Source organism: Rhinoraja longicauda, chromosome 22, assembly GCF_053455715.1.
Source record: "Rhinoraja longicauda isolate Sanriku21f chromosome 22, sRhiLon1.1, whole genome shotgun sequence".
Taxonomy (NCBI): domain Eukaryota; kingdom Metazoa; phylum Chordata; class Chondrichthyes; order Rajiformes; family Arhynchobatidae; genus Rhinoraja; species Rhinoraja longicauda.
This window is the reverse complement of record NC_135974.1, coordinates 36,755,892-36,775,830: the sequence shown is the minus strand read 5'-3', so window position 1 is coordinate 36,775,830 and position 19,939 is coordinate 36,755,892. Positions and strand designations below refer to the sequence as shown.

Here is a 19,939-nt window from a genome sequence, read left to right as displayed (position 1 = left end):
CTCAATTGCCCACGAGAAGCTGACTGTGAGCTGCAGTGTTTAAGTTCGATATAAATAAAAATCAAATGCTGAAAATACCAGTTGGACAGTTAGGGACAGCAATATATCTGCAGGTCAATGTGGACACAAGGAACTGCAGATGCTGGTTTACAAAAAAAGGACACAAAGTGCTGGAGTGACCGGGCTGCCCTGGAGAACAGGTCCTGAGAAGGGTCTGAACCCGAAACGTCACCTACTGTACCTATTTTGTTTTGTATGCTGTCCAAGTGGATTAGATAATACTATCTATTAAGACTACAGACAATAGACAATAGGTGCAGGAGTAGGCCCTTCGAGCCAGCACCACCATTCAATGTGATCATGGCTGATCATCCTCAATCAGTACCCCGTTCCTGCCTTCTCCCCATACCCCCTGACTCCGCTATCCTTAAGAGCTCTATCTAGCTCTCTCTTGAATGCATTCAGAGACTTGGCCTCCACTGCCTTCTGAGGCAATGAATTCCACAGATTTACAACTCTCTGACTGAAAAAGGTTTTCCTCATCTCCATTCTAAATGGCCTACCCCTTATTCTTAAACTGTGTGGCCCCTGGTTCTATATATTGAGGTTCACAACTGGAGGTGTGTCTGAATGGTTGCAACATCAACTGGTAGTCATCCCCAAGAACAACATCATGCAAGTCAATTGTAGTGCAAAACCTCAGGGATTGTAACAGCCAATCCTACTAATCAATCAATACAATTGTCAAACTCAAGTGTAATAGGCAGAGCATAGGGCAAGATCTCGGGTGCATTACTATCCAGAAGATAGACACAAAATGCTGGAGTAACTCAGCGGGACAGGCAGCATCTCTGGAGAGAAGGAATGGGTGACGTGTCAGATCGAGACTCAGACAGCCACAATGCATTACAATTCTTCTGTGTTTCGATGCATTCAATTTAATTAACTTGAATTTATTTAATTTTAGCAGTTCAATGCTAAACACGGTTTAAATGTGTTTATCTTGTATCAACTGAGATTTTGTTTAAGACTATTATAACAGACCATTAATCGCTGGTGATAGAGGTGATTAACTTATCTCTGACCGGCTGAGAGTTTTAACAGTGACAGATAAACAATTGTACAGATTAAACGATTGTACAGTTAAGTGTCATTCTGTTTACGTGACACTTGGAAGTGTCAAGTGGCGGTGGACATAAGTGATCGGGGAAATGGGAGTTGTGTTTACTGGGGCACTTGTTTATATATTTAACCACTGGGTCTGGGAACTCAGACTGAGTCAACATTAAAACAGAGTTGCCAGGCAGCACAGGGGAATTACACAGACGTACACAACCGAAAACCTGCAAATTGGAAATGAAAACAAAATTGCTGGCACTACACACAAGGCCAGGCAGCGTCTCTGGATACGAAACAGGAAAAAAAAAACATTTAAAACAAAAGTAGAAATTGGAACTGCAGATGCTGGTCAGATACAAAAAAGACCCAAAGTTCCCTCTAACCATCATCCCACAGGGAGTGAACTAAACACAAAATAATCCTTCCTAGTTCAATGTGAGGTCAGCTGCCTATTTCTTTACCTTGTATGTAGTACAGTATGTATAATGAGTTACACTTACAGACGGTTTACATGCAGAGTGCACCGATTCAAATTTAATTATCAATCCAACATATATTTTTTAAATGAGACTAGTTTGTTCTAGCAGCAAGAAATAAAAGGAGCAAGGATTTAGAAGTAACTGCCAATCTATGAAAATCTCATCAGGCCGATGCAGTCAGTTCAGTTCCGTTTAGTTTATTGTCGGGTGTTCATTGTTCAGAGGTACAGTGAAAAGATTTTGTTGCATGCGAACCAGTCAGCAGAAAGACAATACCTGATTACAGCCGATCTATACAATATATAAATATGGTAGACAGACACATAATGCTGGAGTAACTCAGCAGGACAGGCAACATCTCTGGAGAGAAGGAATGGGCGACGTTTCGGGTCGAGACCCTTCTTCAGACTGGTTAGGGATAAGGGAAACGAGAGATATAGACAATGATGTGGAGAGATAAAGAACAATGAATGTAAGATTGGCAAAAATGTCACGACGATTATCAACTGTTTCTTCTTCAAACAATACAGTAAAAATCGTGTAGTCGTTACCGTGTGGTCCTTGTGAGTGTGGCAGGCGTGAGTGTGGCAGTAGTGAGTGTGGCAGTCGTGAGTGTGGCAGACGTGAGTGTAGCTGGCGTGAGTGTAGCTGGCGCGAGTGTGGCAGTCATGAGTGTGGCAGATGTGAGTGGCAGGCGTGAGTGTGGCATACGTGAGTGTGGCAGTCGTGAGTGTGGCAGACGTGAGTGTGGCAGTCGTGAGTGTGGCAGGCATGAGTGTGGCAGGTGTGAGTGTGGCGGGCGTGAGTGTGGTAAAAAACTATTCTCTCCATCCTCTGAGACTAAACTGACCCACAATCTCTGTTGCTACGCTAGCCTCCTCCAATGTAGACACTCCCCATTACGCATCAAATCACACCCACAAGCATGCAAAAAAGGCAGAAATGGTTAGAAATATTAAACAGTCATAACACAACGACAGTAACTAAATTAAGCGTTAATGGCTCCTACACCTGTGTTGTCTTCCTAACTCAGTGTGGTCGGCTGAAACACAGCGAGTCAGCTTGCTAACTATCTCTTGCGTATCTGGAAGCTTTAGTGACTGTGTGAACCCTGTTCTTACCTCATTCACTAAGTGTCCTCTCTTCTTGTGCTCCCTCAGGTGAAGTGTTGCAGGTATTGGCCAGACGATACAGAGTTGTACGGTGATGTCAAGGTGACGCTGGTGGAATCTGAGCCATTGGCAGAGTACGTCATCCGGACATTCACTGTCCAGAAGGTAGGCAACATCTGCAACTTTACAAGGTGGCGCAGCGGGTAGAGCTGCTGCCTCACAGCGCCGGAGACCCGGGTTCCATCCTGGCCACGAGTGCTGTCTGTACGGTGTTTGCACGTTCTCCCCGTGACCGCGTGGGTTTTCTCCAGGCGCTCCGCTTCCCTCCCACACTCCAAACACGTGCAGGTTTGTAGGTTAATTGGCTTGGGTAAGTTGTAAAATTGTCCCTAGTGTGTAGGACAGTGCTAGTATACGGGGTGACCGCTGGTTGGCGCAGACTCGGTGGGCCGAAGGGCCTGTTTCCGAGCTGTACCATTGTATGTTCAGACACAGTAATAGTTCCTTTTGTTTAAACCAAAAATAATTTATACAACTATTTACAATAATATGTACAATACTAAATGATTCAAAACAAACAAGTGAAACTAATATTCTCAAATTACTAAAGATAGACAAATTAAAAAGCTGGAGTAACTCAGCGGGACAGGCAGCATCTCTGGAGAGAAGGAATGGGTGACGTTTCAGGTCAGCATTTTGTGTCTATCTTCGGTTTAAACCAGCATCTGCAGTTCCTTCCTATACATTTCTTAAATTACGATTTCCCCATCCTTGTTAAGGATACCCCCCCCCCTCCCCCCCAGTGCCCCACCCCCCCCAGTGCCCCTCCCCCCCCAGTGCCCCCCCCCCCAGTGCCCAGCGGTCCTGGAAGTCCCCCTGCCGCCCCTGGACAGTGCGTAGTCCATCTCTAACACCAGCCGGGCACGGACGTAACCCTGGAAAGTAAGAGTCCCTGAATGGAACTGTGCACTGGCAAGACAGTGATGTGCTGCAGAACAACAGGCTGCCCTCTTGTGGAACATGTCATATGGTGCACAAATACAGAAGTTCACAGACAATCGTATCAGTGGGGCGATTTATCCGGCTGTTTATTGCGGGGCTGAGAGCTGGATACCCCACAATAACTCAGCCAGGTGAACAGTCATTGCTGACAGAGGATCGAGCAAAGTCATGTCAAGAAAAACAATTAAACTCAACCAGATTCTCACATTTTGCAAGCATCTACGTACAGCTGTAAAAATCAATGGACGATATAAAGAGGAACATAGGCAGACATAACTTGCTGGAGTAACTCACTGTGGGCTCACATCTGCTTCTGTCAAACAATCTGCCTATCAGGGAACCTCCTGGTCTCAGGCAATCTACCAGCCGTGATTTGTCCGGCCACCTCTTCTCCCACAGTTTGTTTTTCCCGCTCCCTCGTGCAACCGGTCTGAAGAAGAGTCCCGACCCAGAATATCACCTGGTCATGTTCTCCAGAGATGTCGCCTGACCTGCTGAGTTACGCCAGCACTTTGTGTCTTTCTTACAAACCAGCATCTGCAGTTCCCTGTTATCATTTACAAAGAGGAACTTGATTCTAGTTTATCAACTCCATTTATTGTTAAAATTAGCATTGACTTGAGATCAAACTTGTCCGGCTGAGGGCCTTAATCAATGCAGGGTCAGCATTTCTTCACTGAATGAGCCACCGAGTTTCTCCAGCAGTTTGTGTTTTACTCCAGATTCCAGCATTGCGTTTGTATCTGTTTCCAGTCTTATGCACATTCGTGGGGATGTGACGAAATAAAAGAATATTGTGTGAAAACGAAGTTTTTGTTTCAAACTGAGCTTTCCTACTTATACGTCAACTTTTCTTCCTGATAGAAAGGTAACCACGACATCCGGGAGATTAGACAGTTCCACTTCACCAGCTGGCCTGACCACGGGGTGCCCTGCTTTGCCACCGGCCTGTTGGGCTTTGTACGACAAGTCAAGTTCCTGAATCCAAACGACGTTGGCCCCATTGTCGTGCACTGCAGGTATGTGTCGAGCTCAGCGTGCAGTTATGGGAGTGGTGGTGATACTCTGTGCTGAGGTACAGTGAAACTCATTGTTGTGAACAGTTCAGTATGAGTATCACTGTACATAAGCACATCGTGGGTAAGCATCTCAGATACAGTACATGTGTGCAGCAGTAGTACACTGAGATAGTACACAGAGTCATCAGTTTGGCACCATTTTCAAGTCCCAGTTGTTGTAAGTGCAAGGTTCTTGACCTGACCATGAAGGCCTGATTGTGCACTTATTACATACACGTTGGGACTCTGGTATGTCTCATGCAGTTCAGTCATAACCTTTGCCATGATAAGTGGTGCAGCGGGTAGAGCTACTGCTGTGTGTGTGTGTGGAGTTTGCACGTTCTCCCCGTGACCGCGTGGGTTTCCTCCGGGTTCTCCGGTTTCCTCCCACATCCCAAAGACGTGCAAGTTTGTGGGTCAATAGCCCTTTGTAAACTGCCCCTGGTGTGTAGGGGATTGGTGAGAAAGTGGAATAACATAGAACCAGTGTGAACGGGTGATCGCTGGTCGACATGGACTCGGTGGGCTGAAGGGCCTGTTTCCATGCTGTGCCTTTCAATCCACTCAGTTAGTTACTGGGCATCATGGTTATTGGGAACAAAGTTCACAATGAAAAGCTCTTCTGTTTTACAAATTATTATCACAACTTTGACAATCAGAATTTTTTCCCAGAAAGTTAAACTCAGACTAGAGGGCATAGCTTTAAGGTAAGAGGGCAAAATTTAAAGGAATGTACTGTACAAGTTTCTTACATAGAGAGAGGTGGAACACACTTCCAGGGCTGGTGGTGGAGGCAGACAGAATGGTAGTATTTCAGTGTTTTAGATAAGCACATGGATATGAAGGGGATGGAGGGATATGGATTACATGCAGGTGGGTAAGAGTTGGTCTTGGCAACACGGCATGTTCAGCACAGACATTGTGGGCCGAAGGGCCTGTTCATGTGCTATACTATTGCACGTTGTATGAACATCAAATGGCACAGTGGCGCAGCAGTAGAGTTGCTGCCTTACAGCGCAGGTAACGCGAGTTCCATCCTGACTACGGGTGCTGTCTGTACGGAGTTTGTACGTTCTCCCTGTGACCACGTGGGTGCTAAATAGGTTCCTCCCACATTCCAAAGAAGTGCAGGTTTGGAGGTTAATTTGGCTTCGGTAAAATTTGAAAATTGTTCGCTAGTGTGCGTCGGATAATACTCGTGCACAGGGATTGCTGGCCGGCCTGGACTGGGTGGGCCGAAGGGCCTGTTTCCATGCTGTATCTCCAAACAAAACTAATAACCAAATGACAAATGTAAAATTGAAAGCCAAGCAAAAAGCCTTAAACGCCACTAAACCTCACTCTGGTTGGATGCGATGGGAAGCTCTTAAGGATAGCGGAGTCAGGGGGTATGGGGAGAAGGCAGGAACGGGGTACTGATTGAGAATGATCAGTCATGATCATATTGAATGATGGTGCTGGCTCGAAGGGCCGAATGGCCTCCTCCTGCACCTATTGTTTATTGTCTATTGAAGCATTTGTTTCCCCGACTGGGATGAGATGACGAAAAACGTTTTCACTCAGAGAGTTGTGAATCTGTGGAATTCTCTGCCGCAGAAGGCAGTGGAGGCCAATTCACTGGATGTTTTCAAGAGAGAGTCAGATTTAGCTCTTAGGGCTAACAGAATCAAGGGATATGGGGAGAAAGCAGGAACGGGGTACTGATTCTGGATGATCAGCCATGACCACCTTGAATGGCAGTGCTGGCTCGGAGGGGCCAAGTGGCCTCCTCCTGCACCTATGGTCTATGTTTCTGTGCTTCTAAGACTGGAGGGTCGGGTTGCCTGTTGCTGTGTGTTGCTGCTCCATCATGTCCCTGCCTTGTGTCCCTGCAGTGCGGGAGCAGGGCGGACGGGCTGCTTCATTGCCATTGACATCATGCTGGACATGGCCGAGAGTGAAGGAGTCGTGGACGTGTACAACTGTATCCGGGAGCTGCGTTCACAGCGGGTCAACATGGTCCAGACCGAGGTAGCTGCTGCAGGAGGGACGGCCTCACTCCCCCACTCACTGTGTGCCCTGTAGATGGCTGCCTGCTATGTAGCACTGCTATAGGACATTCCTCCACTCCAAGTCGTCTGTGTTTACTCGCTGTAAATCTTCATTGTCAAGGAGCTACAGCAGGGGTGCCAACCTCCTCACTCCCAAACACGGGACAAGGTGACGTCACCGCCCCACGTGACCTCGCCCGGCCCGGGCGGCCGCCATTGGTGGAGCGGGAGCATGTGGCCGCTGGCGGGGTGAGGTCACGTGGGCGCGGGGCGGTGACATCACCCTTTGTCCCGTATTTGGGAGTGAGGAAGTTGGCAACCCTACTAATACGGGACAAGGGCGGTCCCGAACAGAACAAACTAATTTAGCCCAAAATACGGGATGTCCCGGCTAATACGGGACAGTTGGCAACCCTATCAGGAGCGCGGGTGGTGGTTCCAACCCAGAAACGGTTTTGTTTCTTCCTCCAAACAATCCAGGCGCAGAGTCCATGGGCAGCAGGGAAGCAAACGGTTGTACAGCTGCAACGGCATTCCTGCCCTTAATGGTAGGGTCTGTGCGCACAATGCACGCCGATACGCCTACGCACCACTGCGTAGATCGTAGAAGCAAGGAAGCGCAGATGCAGGTTTACAAAAAAAATACACAAAGTGCTGGAGTAACTCAGCGGGTCAAGTCAAGTCAAGTCAATTTTATTTGTATAGCACATTTAAAAACAACCCACGTTGACCAAAGTGCTGTACATCTGATTAGGTACTAAGGAAAAAATGAAACATACAGTAGCACGCAAACATAACAGCACATACAAAACAGTTCACAGCGCCTGCTCAATGAGCCTCAAACGCTAGGGAGTAGAAATAGGTTTTGAGCCTGGACTTAAAGGAGTCGATGGAGGGGGCAGTTCTGATGGGGAGAGGGATGCTGTTCCACAGTCTAGGAGCTGCAACCGCAAAAGCGCGGTCACCCCTGAGCTTAAGCCTAGACCGCGGGATAGTGAGTAGCCCCAAGTCGGCCGACCTGAGGGACCTGGAGTTAGAGAGGTGGGTTAGAAGATTTTTGATGTAGGGGGGGGAAATGTCCATTTAGGGCAGCATCTGTGGAGAACATGGATAGGTGACGTTTCACAGAGTGCTGGAGTAACTCAGCGGGTCAGGCAGCATCTCTGGAGAGAAGGAATGGGTCGAGACTGAAGTCTGACGAAGGGTCTCGACCCGAAACGTCACCCATTCCTTCTCTCCAGAGATGCTGCCTGACCCGCTGAGTTACTCCAGCTTTTTGTGTCTATCTTAGGAGTAGAATTAGGCCATTTAGCCCATCAAGTCTACTCCGCCATTCAATCATGGCTGATCTATCTCTCCTTCTAACCCCATTCTCCTGCCTTCTCCCCATAACCTCTGACAACTGTACTAATCACTGAGTCACTCCAGCATTTTGTGTCCATCTTTTATGTTTCTCTGTTCCCGAGACGGTCATGTGGTGACTCTGACATTTACCTACCTAATAGCATTTGCATATTAATATGCACTTAGCTTCCAAAAGGTGATTCATTGTGTGAAGTGCTTTGAACTTATTTAATGACATGGTAAGCCACTGTGTGAATGCAGTAAGTATTTTTTTTATTGTAACTAGCGGGGAGAATCACAGCATATTAATGGACAGAGACAATATCAGTAATAAAGTCGCAATACATGTGGCACTGATGGTATTTTCACATGGATGAACATATAGATTGAGAGAGATAATCAGTTTTATTCACCAAGGTAGTTTTCTAATTAAAATAAATATTGATAGCTGGAAATGTATTCCATATTTTTGTCCATCTACAAGTCTGTTGATGGAGGTGGGAGGGGAGACAGTACCATTAGAGTCACAGAGTTGTAAATCACAGATCAGGCCCTTCAGCCCGACTAGAGGGAGAGTCTAGGAGTAGAAGCCATAACCTCAGAATAAAATGACGTACCTTTAGCAAGGAGATGAGGAGGGATTATTTTAGCCAGAGGGTGGTGAATCTGTGGAATTCATTGCCACAGGTGGCTGTGGAGGTCAAGTCAGTGAGTATATTTAAGGTGGAGATTGACAGATTCTTGATCAGTGCGGGTGTCAGGGGTTGTGGGGAGAAGGCAGGAGAATGGGGTGAAGAGGGAAAGACAGATCAGCCATGTTTGAATGGTGGAGTAAACGTGACGGGCTGAATGGCCTCATTCTGCTCCTATGAACACGTTCATGCCGACCACGATGCCCCATCTACACTAGTCCCACCTGCCTGTGTTTGGCCCATATCCCTCTAAACCTTTCCAATCCATGTACCTGTCCAACATTTGTTCACATATTGTTATTGTATCTGACTCTACTACCCCCTCCGGCAGCTCGTTCCAAACACCCACCACCCTCTGTGTGAAAAGCTGTTCCTCAGGTTCCTATTAAATCTTTCCCCTCTCACCTTAATCCTATGCCCTCTAGTTCATGATTTCCCTATCCTGGTTTAAAAAAAAGACTGTGCATTCACCGTATCTATTCCCCTCATGATTTTTTACACCACTATAAGATCACCCCTCAGCCTCCTGCACTCCAAGGGATAAAGTCCTAGCCTGCCTAACTTCTCCCTGTAGCTCAGGCCCTCCGGTGACTGTCTGCTGCCAACATCGTTCTCTGTGCAGCAGGACAGCACGAGAGGGATTTGAGCTTGGAGCGCTGTAACCCGACTCACAACATCCTTGAATGGTTTCCCATTAAAATTAATTTGTGTCAATCGGAACAGCTCTGTTGCTCAGGAACACAGTTGTGCTTCAGGAAGGTTAGCTTATCAAAGTTCCCTGAAAACTCCGAAGATATAAGAAAATAAAGAAATGTAAAGGTTGGATGAACCAAGCAAATCAGGAGCATGTGCAGGTTTGTAGGTTAATCGGCGCTCTGTAAATTGCCCCTAGTGTACAGGGAGTGGATGAGAAAGTGGGAGAACATGGAACTAGTGTGAATGGGTGATCGCAGGTCAGCCGAAGGACCTGTTTCCATGCTGTATCTCCAAACTCTCTAATTCCAGCATGTGCAGTTTTCTCATAAGCAACTAACTGTGTGGAGGTAACATGAGACATAGAGTCGCAGAGTCGTAGAGTGATACAGCTGCCCACACCGGCCAACATGTCTCAGCTACATTAGTCCCACCTGCCTGCATTTGGTCCATATCCCTCCAAACCTGTCCTATTCATGAACCTGTCTAACTGTTTCTTAAACTTTGGGATAGTCCCAGCCTCAACTACCTCCTCCGGCAGCTCGTTCCATACACCCACCACCCTTTGTGTGAAAATGTTACCCCTCGGATTCCTATTAAATCTTTCCCCCTTCCCCTTAAACCCCACGTCCTCTGGTCCTCGATTCATCTCGGATTCTCGGAATCATCTGTTGCGATTGCAGCTCCTAGACTGTGGAACAGCATCCCTCTCCCCATCAGAACTGCCCCCTCCATCGACTCCTTTAAGTCCAGGCTCAAAACCTACTTCTACTCCCTAGCGTTTGAGGCCCTCTGAGGGGGCGCTGTGAACTGTGAACTGTGAACTGTGAACTGTTTATGTATGTGTTGTTAGGTTTGTGTGCTATTGTATGTTATGTTTTAGTACCTGCACTGATGTACAGCACTTTGGTCAACGTGGGTTGTGTTTAAATGTGCTATACAAATAAAATTGACGGCTTAACTTGATCTCCCCTGGGCAAGAGACTCTGTGCATCTTCTACCCGATCTATTCCTCCCGTGATCTTATTCACCTCTGCATGATCTGCCGTTCTTGTTCTCCAGGAGCAGTATGTCTTTGTACACGATGCCATTCTAGAGGCGTGCCTGTGTGGAAACACGGCCATCCCTGTGTGTGAGTTCCGATCTACCTTCTACAACATCGCGAAAGTGGACCCACAGACCAACTCCAGTCAAATCAAAGATGAGTTTCAGGTGAGCAAATGTGAGAAAACGGTTCTGAAATACGTGGCTTGTGTGGAATAAACGGAGGATATCCAATGGCAGTGATATCAGTGACCCACTAGTGATATCAGTGACCCACTAGTGATATCGGTGACCCACTAGTGATATCAGTGACCCACTAGTGATATCAGTGACCCACTAGTGATATCAGTGACCCACTAGTGATATCAGTGACCCACTAGTGATATCAGTGACCCGCTAGTGCTTTTATAACTGAAGCTAATTACTCACCTCTCAAACAATAGATTTCTGTGGGATAAAATCACCCACAAATAATGAGGACTAAAATGGAAGGTGATAGTAAGGTAATATCATATAGGATGAAAACCAATGCGATTTCTGCCCATTATCTTCCTTATGCTTGAGTTCATAAATGAGTTGGGTTCCCGAACTGAGTAAAGGATTGTTGGAGGCACTCAGCGGGTCAGGCAGCGTCTGTGGAGGGAATGGAAAGGCGATGTTTCGGGTCGGGACTCTTACTCAGACAGATGGAGTAGGGGAGGAGAAAGCTGGAAAAGAGAGGTGCAGGATAAAGGCTGGTAAGTGATGGGTGGATACAGGGTGAAGTGGGTGATTAGTTTAGTTTGAGTGTAGTTTATTGTCATGTGTGCCGAGGTACAGTGAAAAGCTTTTGTCGCGTGCTAACCAGTCAGCGGAAAGACAATACATGATAACAATCGAGCCGTCCAGTTTTAGACCAGTGATCGATCCTCCATCATACCAGGAGAAATGAGAACACAAGTCACAGAGCAGGGGAGGGGTTTGTGAGAACATGGACATATCTCTGTGGACTGGAGACCAGGACATTATCTCAGAGAGGCTACTGAGTCTGAGTAATCTCAGTTTACTCGAGAAGTCAAGATTTCAAGATCAATTTATTGTCACATGTACCAATTAAGGTACGGTGAAATTTGAGTTACCATACAGCCATACTATGTGAAAAGCAACAAGACACACAGCCACATAAAATTAAAATTAACATAAACATCCACCAAAGTGACCACATTCCTCACTGTGATGGAAGGTAATAAAGTCCAATCATCTTCCTCTTTGTTCACCCGCGGTCGGGAAGAGAAGTTTATAGAGGGGGAGAAAAATGAACGCAGCAGGAAGAAGAAAGACCCTGAGACTTTGAGATGCAGAACACAGCGATTTCCATTTATGTTTATCTGGAGAACAGCAGGTGATTGTAACGACCTATTGAGATACGGAGACAGGTTATCGTAGTGAATTCTTCAGAATGAATTAAAATGGTGAGAAAGATTTAAAAATCAATTAGATGACACATTAAATTTTATATAAATCTAAATTAAATGTCATAAGGTCGTAAGGTCGTGGTAAGAGTAGAATTAGGCCATTCGGCCCATCAAGTCTACTCCGCCATTCAATCATGGCTGATCTATCTCTCCCTCCTAACCCCATTCTCCTGCCTTCGCCCCATAACCCCTGACACCCGTACTAATCAAGAATCTATCTATCTCTCTTAAAAATATCCACTGACTTGGCCTCCACAGCCTTCTGTAGCAATTAATTCCACAGATTCACCACCCTCTGACTAAAGAAATGTCTCCTCATCTCCTTCCTAAATGTAATCAGCAATCCAATTTGTCCTTTAGCTAGTCAACGCCATGCGCCTACAGAGAAATAGTACAGAACACACCCGGAAATGTGGCCTGTCGATGTCCCCACGGATGCTGCCTGACGTGTTGGGTTTCTCCAGCACGGTGTGTTTTGAGTGGAGCACTGACGATTGTTTTGTTTGTGCTGGTTGTTTGCAGACTCTGAATATCGTCACCCCTCGTGTACGGGCCGAGGACTGCAGTGTGGGGCTGTTGCCACGCAATCACAACAAGAACCGCAGCATGGATGTGCTCCCCCCAGACCGCTGCCTGCCCTTCCTCATCTCTGTTGACGGAGAAACCAGCAACTATATCAACGCAGCACTTATGGACGTAAGCAACAAAACCACCCTTAATCAGTTTGTGTATAAAGCTTGGGTAGACACAAAATGCTGGAGTAACTCAGCGGGTCAGGCAGCATCTCGGGAGAGAAGGAATGGGTGACGTTTCGGGTCGAGACCCTTCTTCAGACTGATGTTAGGGGAGTGGGTGGTATAAAGATAGAATGTCGTCGGCAACAGTAAGACTGGTGGGAGAACTCCATCCCCTCCCCTTCCCAGTTCTCCGACCAGTCTTACTGTCTCCGACTATATATTATCACTGTACCAACCATCCCCTGATATCGGTCTGAAGAAGGGTCTCGACCCAAAACGTCACCCATTCCTTCTCTCCCGAGATGCTGCCTGACCCATTTTGTGTCTACCATCAATTTAAACCAGCATCTGCAGTTCTTTCCTACACATTGTGTTAAAAGCTTTGCTACACTCAATACAGCTGGGCTAGCAGGAAGAAACATTATGACAGATTTGCCCAGTTTAGTTTAGTTTGAAGACACAGCATGAAACCAGGCCCTGTGATCCACCGAGTCCATGCCGACCACCGATCGATCACCTGTTCACACGAGTCCCATGATATTCCACTTTCTCATCCACTCCCTGCACACTGAGGGCAATTAACAGAGGGCTGATTAACCTACAAACCCGTACGCCTTTGGGATGTGGGAGGAAACCGGAGCACCCGGAGAAAACCCACTCCCACATCCCAAAAGGAGAGCGTGCAAACTCCGCACAGAGAGCACCCGAGGTCAGGATGGAACCTGGGTCCCTGGCGCCGTGAGGCAGCGGCTCTACCCGCTGCACCACTGGGCCGCCCTGACATCTAACAGATTTTCATAGAACATTAGAACGGCACAGCACAGCAACGGGCTTATCGGCCCGTGGTGTCCGCACTGAACACAACGCCACGTTAAACTAGTCTCCTCTTCCTGCACGTGGCCCATACTCCTCCATTCCCGCTGAGAAATGTGCCAATGTCAAAGCCTGTTGAAGGCCGCTTCCTCTGTCCCTCCACCCCTTCACACAACGTCTCCGTTATCCCACTTCCTCACCCACTCCCCACCCACATGGCACGTTACAGAAGCCAATTAACCTACAACCGCTCACGTCTCGGGTCAGACACGTCTCCTGTTGTGCCACACATCAATAAACCTTACATATAACCTTTAAAATACATAATCAGTCTTAATTCAAGGACTGGAATAATTCTTTCTTAAACTCGAAATTAATGTTGTGCGTGAAATGTTATGTTATCAATTTATTTTTAATGTAAATGGACATATTACATTATATCTAAAGGTATATAATATTGAGTGGCATAGACCATTCTCCCAGGGTGGAAACGTCCCACACTAGAGGCTGTAGCTTTAAGGTGAGAGAGGCAATGTTGAAAGGAGATGTAAGGGGGAACTTGTTTCTACACAGAGGGTTGTGGGGGGCTGGAACGTGCTGCCAGGGGTGGTGGTGGAGGCAGACACAATAGCGGTGTGTAAGGAGGTTTTTGGACAGACATTTGGTGGGATATGGATCATGTACAGGCAGATGAGATCAGTTTAACGTGGCATCATGTGTAGGAAGGAACTGTAGATGCTGGTTTTAACCGTAGATAGACCCAAAAAGCTGGAGTAACTCAGCGGGACAGGCAGCATCTCTGGAGAGAAGGAATGGGCGACGTTTGGAGCCAAGACCCTCTTCAGTCTGAGAAGGAATAGGTGACGTTTCGGGTCGAGATCCGTCTTCAGTCTGAAGGAGGATCTCGACCCGAAACGTCACCCATCCCTTCTCTCCAGAGATGCTGCCTGTGCCGCTGAGTTACTCCAACGTTTTGTGTCTAACTTGGCGTCATGTTCAGCACAGGCGTCGGGGCTGAAAGGTCTGTTCCTGTGCTGTCCCGCTCCGTGCTCCACGTTTATGCAGTTTATAATAAGGTCTTTAAACTTCCTATGAAACACGTGTGTGTGACACTGTTGACTAACGCTTTGTTCCCTCAGAGCCACAAGCAGCCTGCTGCCTTCATAGTCACTCAGCACCCGCTGCCCAACACGGTCACGGACTTCTGGAGATTAGTCTTTGATTATCACTGCTCCGCCATTGTCATGTTGAATGAGCTGGACGCAGCGCAGGTAGGGAGACGAGACCGGGTCGGTCGCTTCCCTGCTCCCGTGTTGTCCGCGTTCCCCCGTTTTACGGCGGGCGAGACTTGTAAGAAAATGCTATTCGGAGTCGTGGAGAAAGAGAAGGACGAGTCGAATGATCCAATTGTTTATCTTCATCTGATTATCAACACACTGTCTCTAATTAGTGCAGCACTCAGCTTCATTTACAGCCTGGGATTGAACCTAGTCATGGCGCGATACGAACAGGCTCTTCGGCCCAACCTGCCCATGCAGACCACAATGCCCCATTTCCCAGTGTTTGCCCCATATCCCACTATGTAACTGTCCAAGTGTCTTTTAAATGTCGTGATTGTCCCTGCCTCAACCACCTCCTCTGGCAGCTTGTTCCATACATCCACCATCCTCTGTGTGAACAAAATGCCCCTCAGGTTCCTACTAAATCATTCCCTTCTCACCTTAAACCTGTGCCCTCTCGTCTTTGATTTCTCTATCCTGGTCAATCCTGAGTCCATTCACCGTCTCTATTCTGTCGTGATTGTATACACATCGAGAAGATCACCCCTCAGCCTCCTGCACTCCAAAGAATAAATTCCTAGCCTGCCCAACCCTTCCTTAGAACTTGGTCATGAGGTCATAAGCAATAGGAGTAGAAGTAGGCCATTCGGCCCATCAAGTCTACTTCACCATTCAATCATGGCTGATATATCTCTCCCTCCTAACCCCATTCTCCCCATAACCTGTGACACCTGTACTAATCAAACCACCTACATCCTCGTAAATCCTCTCAGCATTCTTTCCAGCTCAATGACATAAACCTATTACTGAGGGAATTGCACTTAAGGTTATAACTTTAAAGAAAATGTGGCCACATGCAGGTAGTTTTAGTTTAGTTTAGAGATACAGCACAGAAACAGGCCCTTCGGCCCATTGAGTCCATGCTGACCATCGATCACCCATTCACACTCATTCTGAGTTATCCCACTTTCTCATCCACTCCCAACACACTAGGACCAATTTACAGAGGGCCGATTAACCTACAAACCCGCACGTCTTTGGGGTGTGGGGGGAAACCGGAGCACCCGGAGGAAACCCACGTGGGCTGCTGGGAGAACGTGCAAACTCCACACAAACTGCACCTGAGGACAGGATCGAACCCGGGTCTCCGACACTGTGAGGCGGCGGCTCTACCCGCTGTGCCACTGTGCTGCCCTTTTTAATGTGGAGTGTTGGACGATTTTACTTAAATTAATTCTAATACGCACATCCATTTTGCTTTTGGGAAATGTTAACCAGTTTAAACAGCGGGTGAAATACCAGCCAACTTGAATCAGATCAATCATCTGTCGAGACTTTTCCCTTTCCACTCTTACATAACTATTTCCACCAAACCACTTTCAGACAGAGAACCCCCTCGACTGGGAAACTGTTCAGGCCATGAATGTGGACCAGTGCTGAGCCAACTTGTGGAGGTTGAGTTAAGATCCACAAGTAATTCTGGATTCTGACAGTGACTCTAATGAAAGTCCTTGTAAGAATCTTTGGGTCTCAACGTTGGTGTCAGACTGCATAACTGATTGTGTCTCTTCAACCAGCTCTGTATTCAGTACTGGCCAGAGAAGAGTTTGTGTTGCTACGGCCCCATTCAAGTGGAATTCATCTCCGCAGACTTTGAAGAGGATATAATTGTTCGGGTCTTTCGCATCTACAACATGGCGCGGGTAAGAGAGTTCACGAGCATTCGGATGTCTATTCATTGACGGCGTTTATATAAATGCAACTCTTTACTCCATCAGGCTCTGAAGTTGAGCCATTTTGTACGTTGAAAGGGCATTATGTTGCAAGGCAAGTCTGTCCACAACTCTTAATGAGGTTTGCATTATTAGAATGGTGGAAAAATAAATACTTGCCTTGGCCTTCGCCTTCGCCGTGCCGTGAGAAGATGCCCCAAGCTTTTTATCCTTAATGCATAGAAGAGTTTTGAAAAGTAGATTTTTCAAAGCTCCGCTGTGAAGTACTTTGGTGTGAGGGTTGAGATCTGGAATATTATGCAGTGACAGAGAGTCCTGGGGTCAGACAGCATGGCAACAGGCCCTTCGGACCAACTCACCAACGCTGACCATGATGCCCCATCCATGCTAGCCCCATCTGCCCACATTTGGCCCACATCCCTCTCAACCTTTCCTATCCATGTGCTCATCCAAAAGTAGTTTAAGCGTTGCTATTGCATCTGCCTCAACTACTTCCTCTGGCACCTCCTTCAATCTACCGACCACCCTCTGTGAAAACGTGACCCGCGGGTTTCTATTAAATCTTTCCCCTCCCACCTTAAACCGATGTCCTCTGGTTCTTGGTTCCCCTACCTTGGGACAAAGACTCTGTGCATTCACCCTCATGGTTTTATACAACTTCATAAGGTCACCCCTCAGCCTCCTGCGCTCATAGGAATAACATCCCAGCCTGCCCGACCTCTCCCTGTAGCTCAGCCCATCGAGTTCTGGTAACATCCTCATAAACCTTCTGCCCACTTTGCAGCTTAGTGGCATCTGTCCTGTGGCAGGGTTACCAAAACTGAACACAATACTCTAGCCTTAGAGAGAGTACAGAGAAGGTTCACCAGATTGATCCCTGGGATGGCAGGACTTTCATATGAAGAAAGACTGGATAGACTAGGCTTATACTCGCTGGAATTTAGAAGACTGAGGGGGGATCTTATTGAAACATATAAAATTCTTAAGGGGTTGGAGAGGCTAGATGCGGGAAGATTGTTCCCGATGTTGGGGAAGTCCAGAACCAGGGGTCATAGCTTAAGGATAAGGGGGAAGTCTTTTAGGACCGAGATGAGAAAACATTTCTTCACACAGAGAGTGGTGAGTCTGTGGAATTCTCTGCCACAGAAGGTAGTTGAGGCCAGTTCATTGGCTATATTTAAGAGGGAGTTAGATGTGGCCCTTGTGGCTAAAGGGATCAGGGGGTATGGAGAGAAGGCAGGTACAGGTTACTGAGCTGGATGATCAGCCATGATCATATTGAATGGCGGTGCAGGCTCGAAGGGCTGAATGGCCTACTCCTGCACCTATTTTCTATGTTTCTATGTGTGGAGGAAGGAACTGCAGATGCTGGTTTAAACCGAAGATAGACACAAAAAGCTGGAGTAACTCAGCGGATCAAGCAATAGGTGATGTTTCGGATGGAGACACTTCTTCAGGCTAGTTAACGATAAAGGAAATGATGGATATAGACGATGATGTGGAGAGAAGCAATACTCCAGGTGCAGCCTCACCAATAACCAACATAATAACTCTACCCTGCGCTGCTGGTCTCATTGACGTGGTCACTTGCATTTCTCTGCAGTCAGGAGTCAATCTGGACCCGGAACTTTCTGCAAAGATTGTCAGCTGAACCATAGATGACAAAATCTCCTCACTGGAACAAAGTGAGGCCCAGAACAATCTTGCCTCTCTGCCCAATGCAGAAAAACTGTCCATTCTATTAGGTTTTTTTTAAATGATTGATTTTGCTGGATTACTTTTAAATCAATCAGTGATTAAGCATCTCTAAATCTATCAATCTTCCAGCTCTCAGAATGAATTTTGCTTTTAATGAAATAACAACTCAGCCACTCCAAGACAGTTTCTGACACACATCATGGTGGTTCTTGAGCTCCAATGGATATCAGTTCTCTCCCCCTTCCTTGCAGTTCAGCCACAATCGATGACAATATTTTCTGTTGCAACAAACAAGGCGCTGGAGGAACTCAACGGGTCAGGCAGCATCTGTGGAGGGAATTGTCAGACCAGGTTTTGGGTCAGGACCTTTACTCAGACTGATCTGAAACCTCATCTGTCATCCCCTCCACAGATGCTGCCTGACTCAATAGACAATAGACAATATGTGCAGTAGGAGGCCATTCGGCCCTTCGAGCCAGCACCACCATTCAATGTGATCATGGCTGATCATTCTCAATCAGTACCCCGTTCCTGCCTTCTTCCATACACCCTGACTCCGCTATCCTTAAGGGTTCTATCTAGTTCTCTCTTGAATGCATTCAGAGACTTGGCCTCCACTGCCTTCTGAGGCAGAGAATTCCACAGATTTACAACTCTCTGACTGAAAAAGTTTTTCCTCATCTCCGTTCTAAATGGCCTACCCCTTATTCTTAAACTGTGGCCCCTGGTTCTGGACTTCCCTGGACATTGGGAACATGTTTCCTGCCTCTAACGTGTCCAACCCCTCAATAATCTTATACGTTTTGATAAGATCCCCTCTCATCCTTCTAAATTCCAGTGTATACAAGCCTAGTCGCTCCAGTCTTTCAACATACGACAGTCCCGCCATTCCGGGAATTAACCTAGTGAACCTACGCTGCACGCCCTCAATAGCAAGAATGTCCTTCCTCAAATTTGGAGACCAAAACTGCACACAGTACTCCAGACTCATTGAGTTCCTCCAGCACATTGTTCTCAAAGTCAAGATTCCACCATCTGCATTCTTTTGATTCCAACATTTAGTTTTGTTTCTCATCTTTGTTTTAACGTGTGATGAAATGGCCAAATGTCGGTGTGGGTCTGGCTTCAGATTGGATGATGTTAAGCTTGCGATGCAGCGTGTGAAAGTGCGGTGTGGCGTTGCAGACGGAGTCACGCGCGTTACTCTTATCTCTGTCCATGTCCCTGCAGCCTCAGGACGGGTATCGCATCGTGCAGCAGTTCCAGTTTATTGGCTGGACCGCGTACAGGGACATCCCCATCTCCAAGCGGTCTTTCCTGAAGCTGATCAAACGTTTGGAGAAGTGGCAGGAAGAGTACAGCGGAGGAGATGGGCGCACGGTGGTGCACTGCTTGTGAGTGACAACAACACACCTCATCCCATCAGAGTCACGGAGTCATGCAGCATGGAGACTGGCCCTTCAGCCCAACCTGCCCATGTCGACCAAGGACCCCCAACTACACTTAGTCCCACCTGCCTGCGTTTTGACTTTGAGTTTAGTTTGGTCTATTGTCACGTGTACCGAGGTACAGTGAAAAGCTTTTGTTGCGTGCTAACCGGTCAATGGAAAGCCAATACAATACATGACCATCTACAGTGTACAGATACGTG

The 19,939-nt window shown here is 47.1% G+C and overlaps 1 protein-coding gene across 5 annotated transcripts in view; it reads left to right on the top strand.

Moving 5' to 3' along the window:
• The window catches only part of LOC144604575 (receptor-type tyrosine-protein phosphatase T-like), a 607,863-nt gene that overhangs the window by 581,527 nt on the left and 6,397 nt on the right, over positions 1-19,939 (top strand). For all 5 annotated transcript variants that reach the window (XM_078419174.1, XM_078419171.1, XM_078419169.1 and 2 more), the window contains 8 exons: positions 2,759-2,875; positions 4,577-4,731; positions 6,645-6,780; positions 10,592-10,741; positions 12,550-12,723; positions 14,717-14,848; positions 16,435-16,560; positions 19,519-19,682. In XM_078419174.1, coding sequence (XP_078275300.1) covers positions 2,759-2,875; positions 4,577-4,731; positions 6,645-6,780; positions 10,592-10,741; positions 12,550-12,723; positions 14,717-14,848; positions 16,435-16,560; positions 19,519-19,682 — 1,154 coding nt within the window. The remainder of the gene's footprint in view (positions 1-2,758; positions 2,876-4,576; positions 4,732-6,644; positions 6,781-10,591; positions 10,742-12,549; positions 12,724-14,716; positions 14,849-16,434; positions 16,561-19,518; positions 19,683-19,939) is intronic.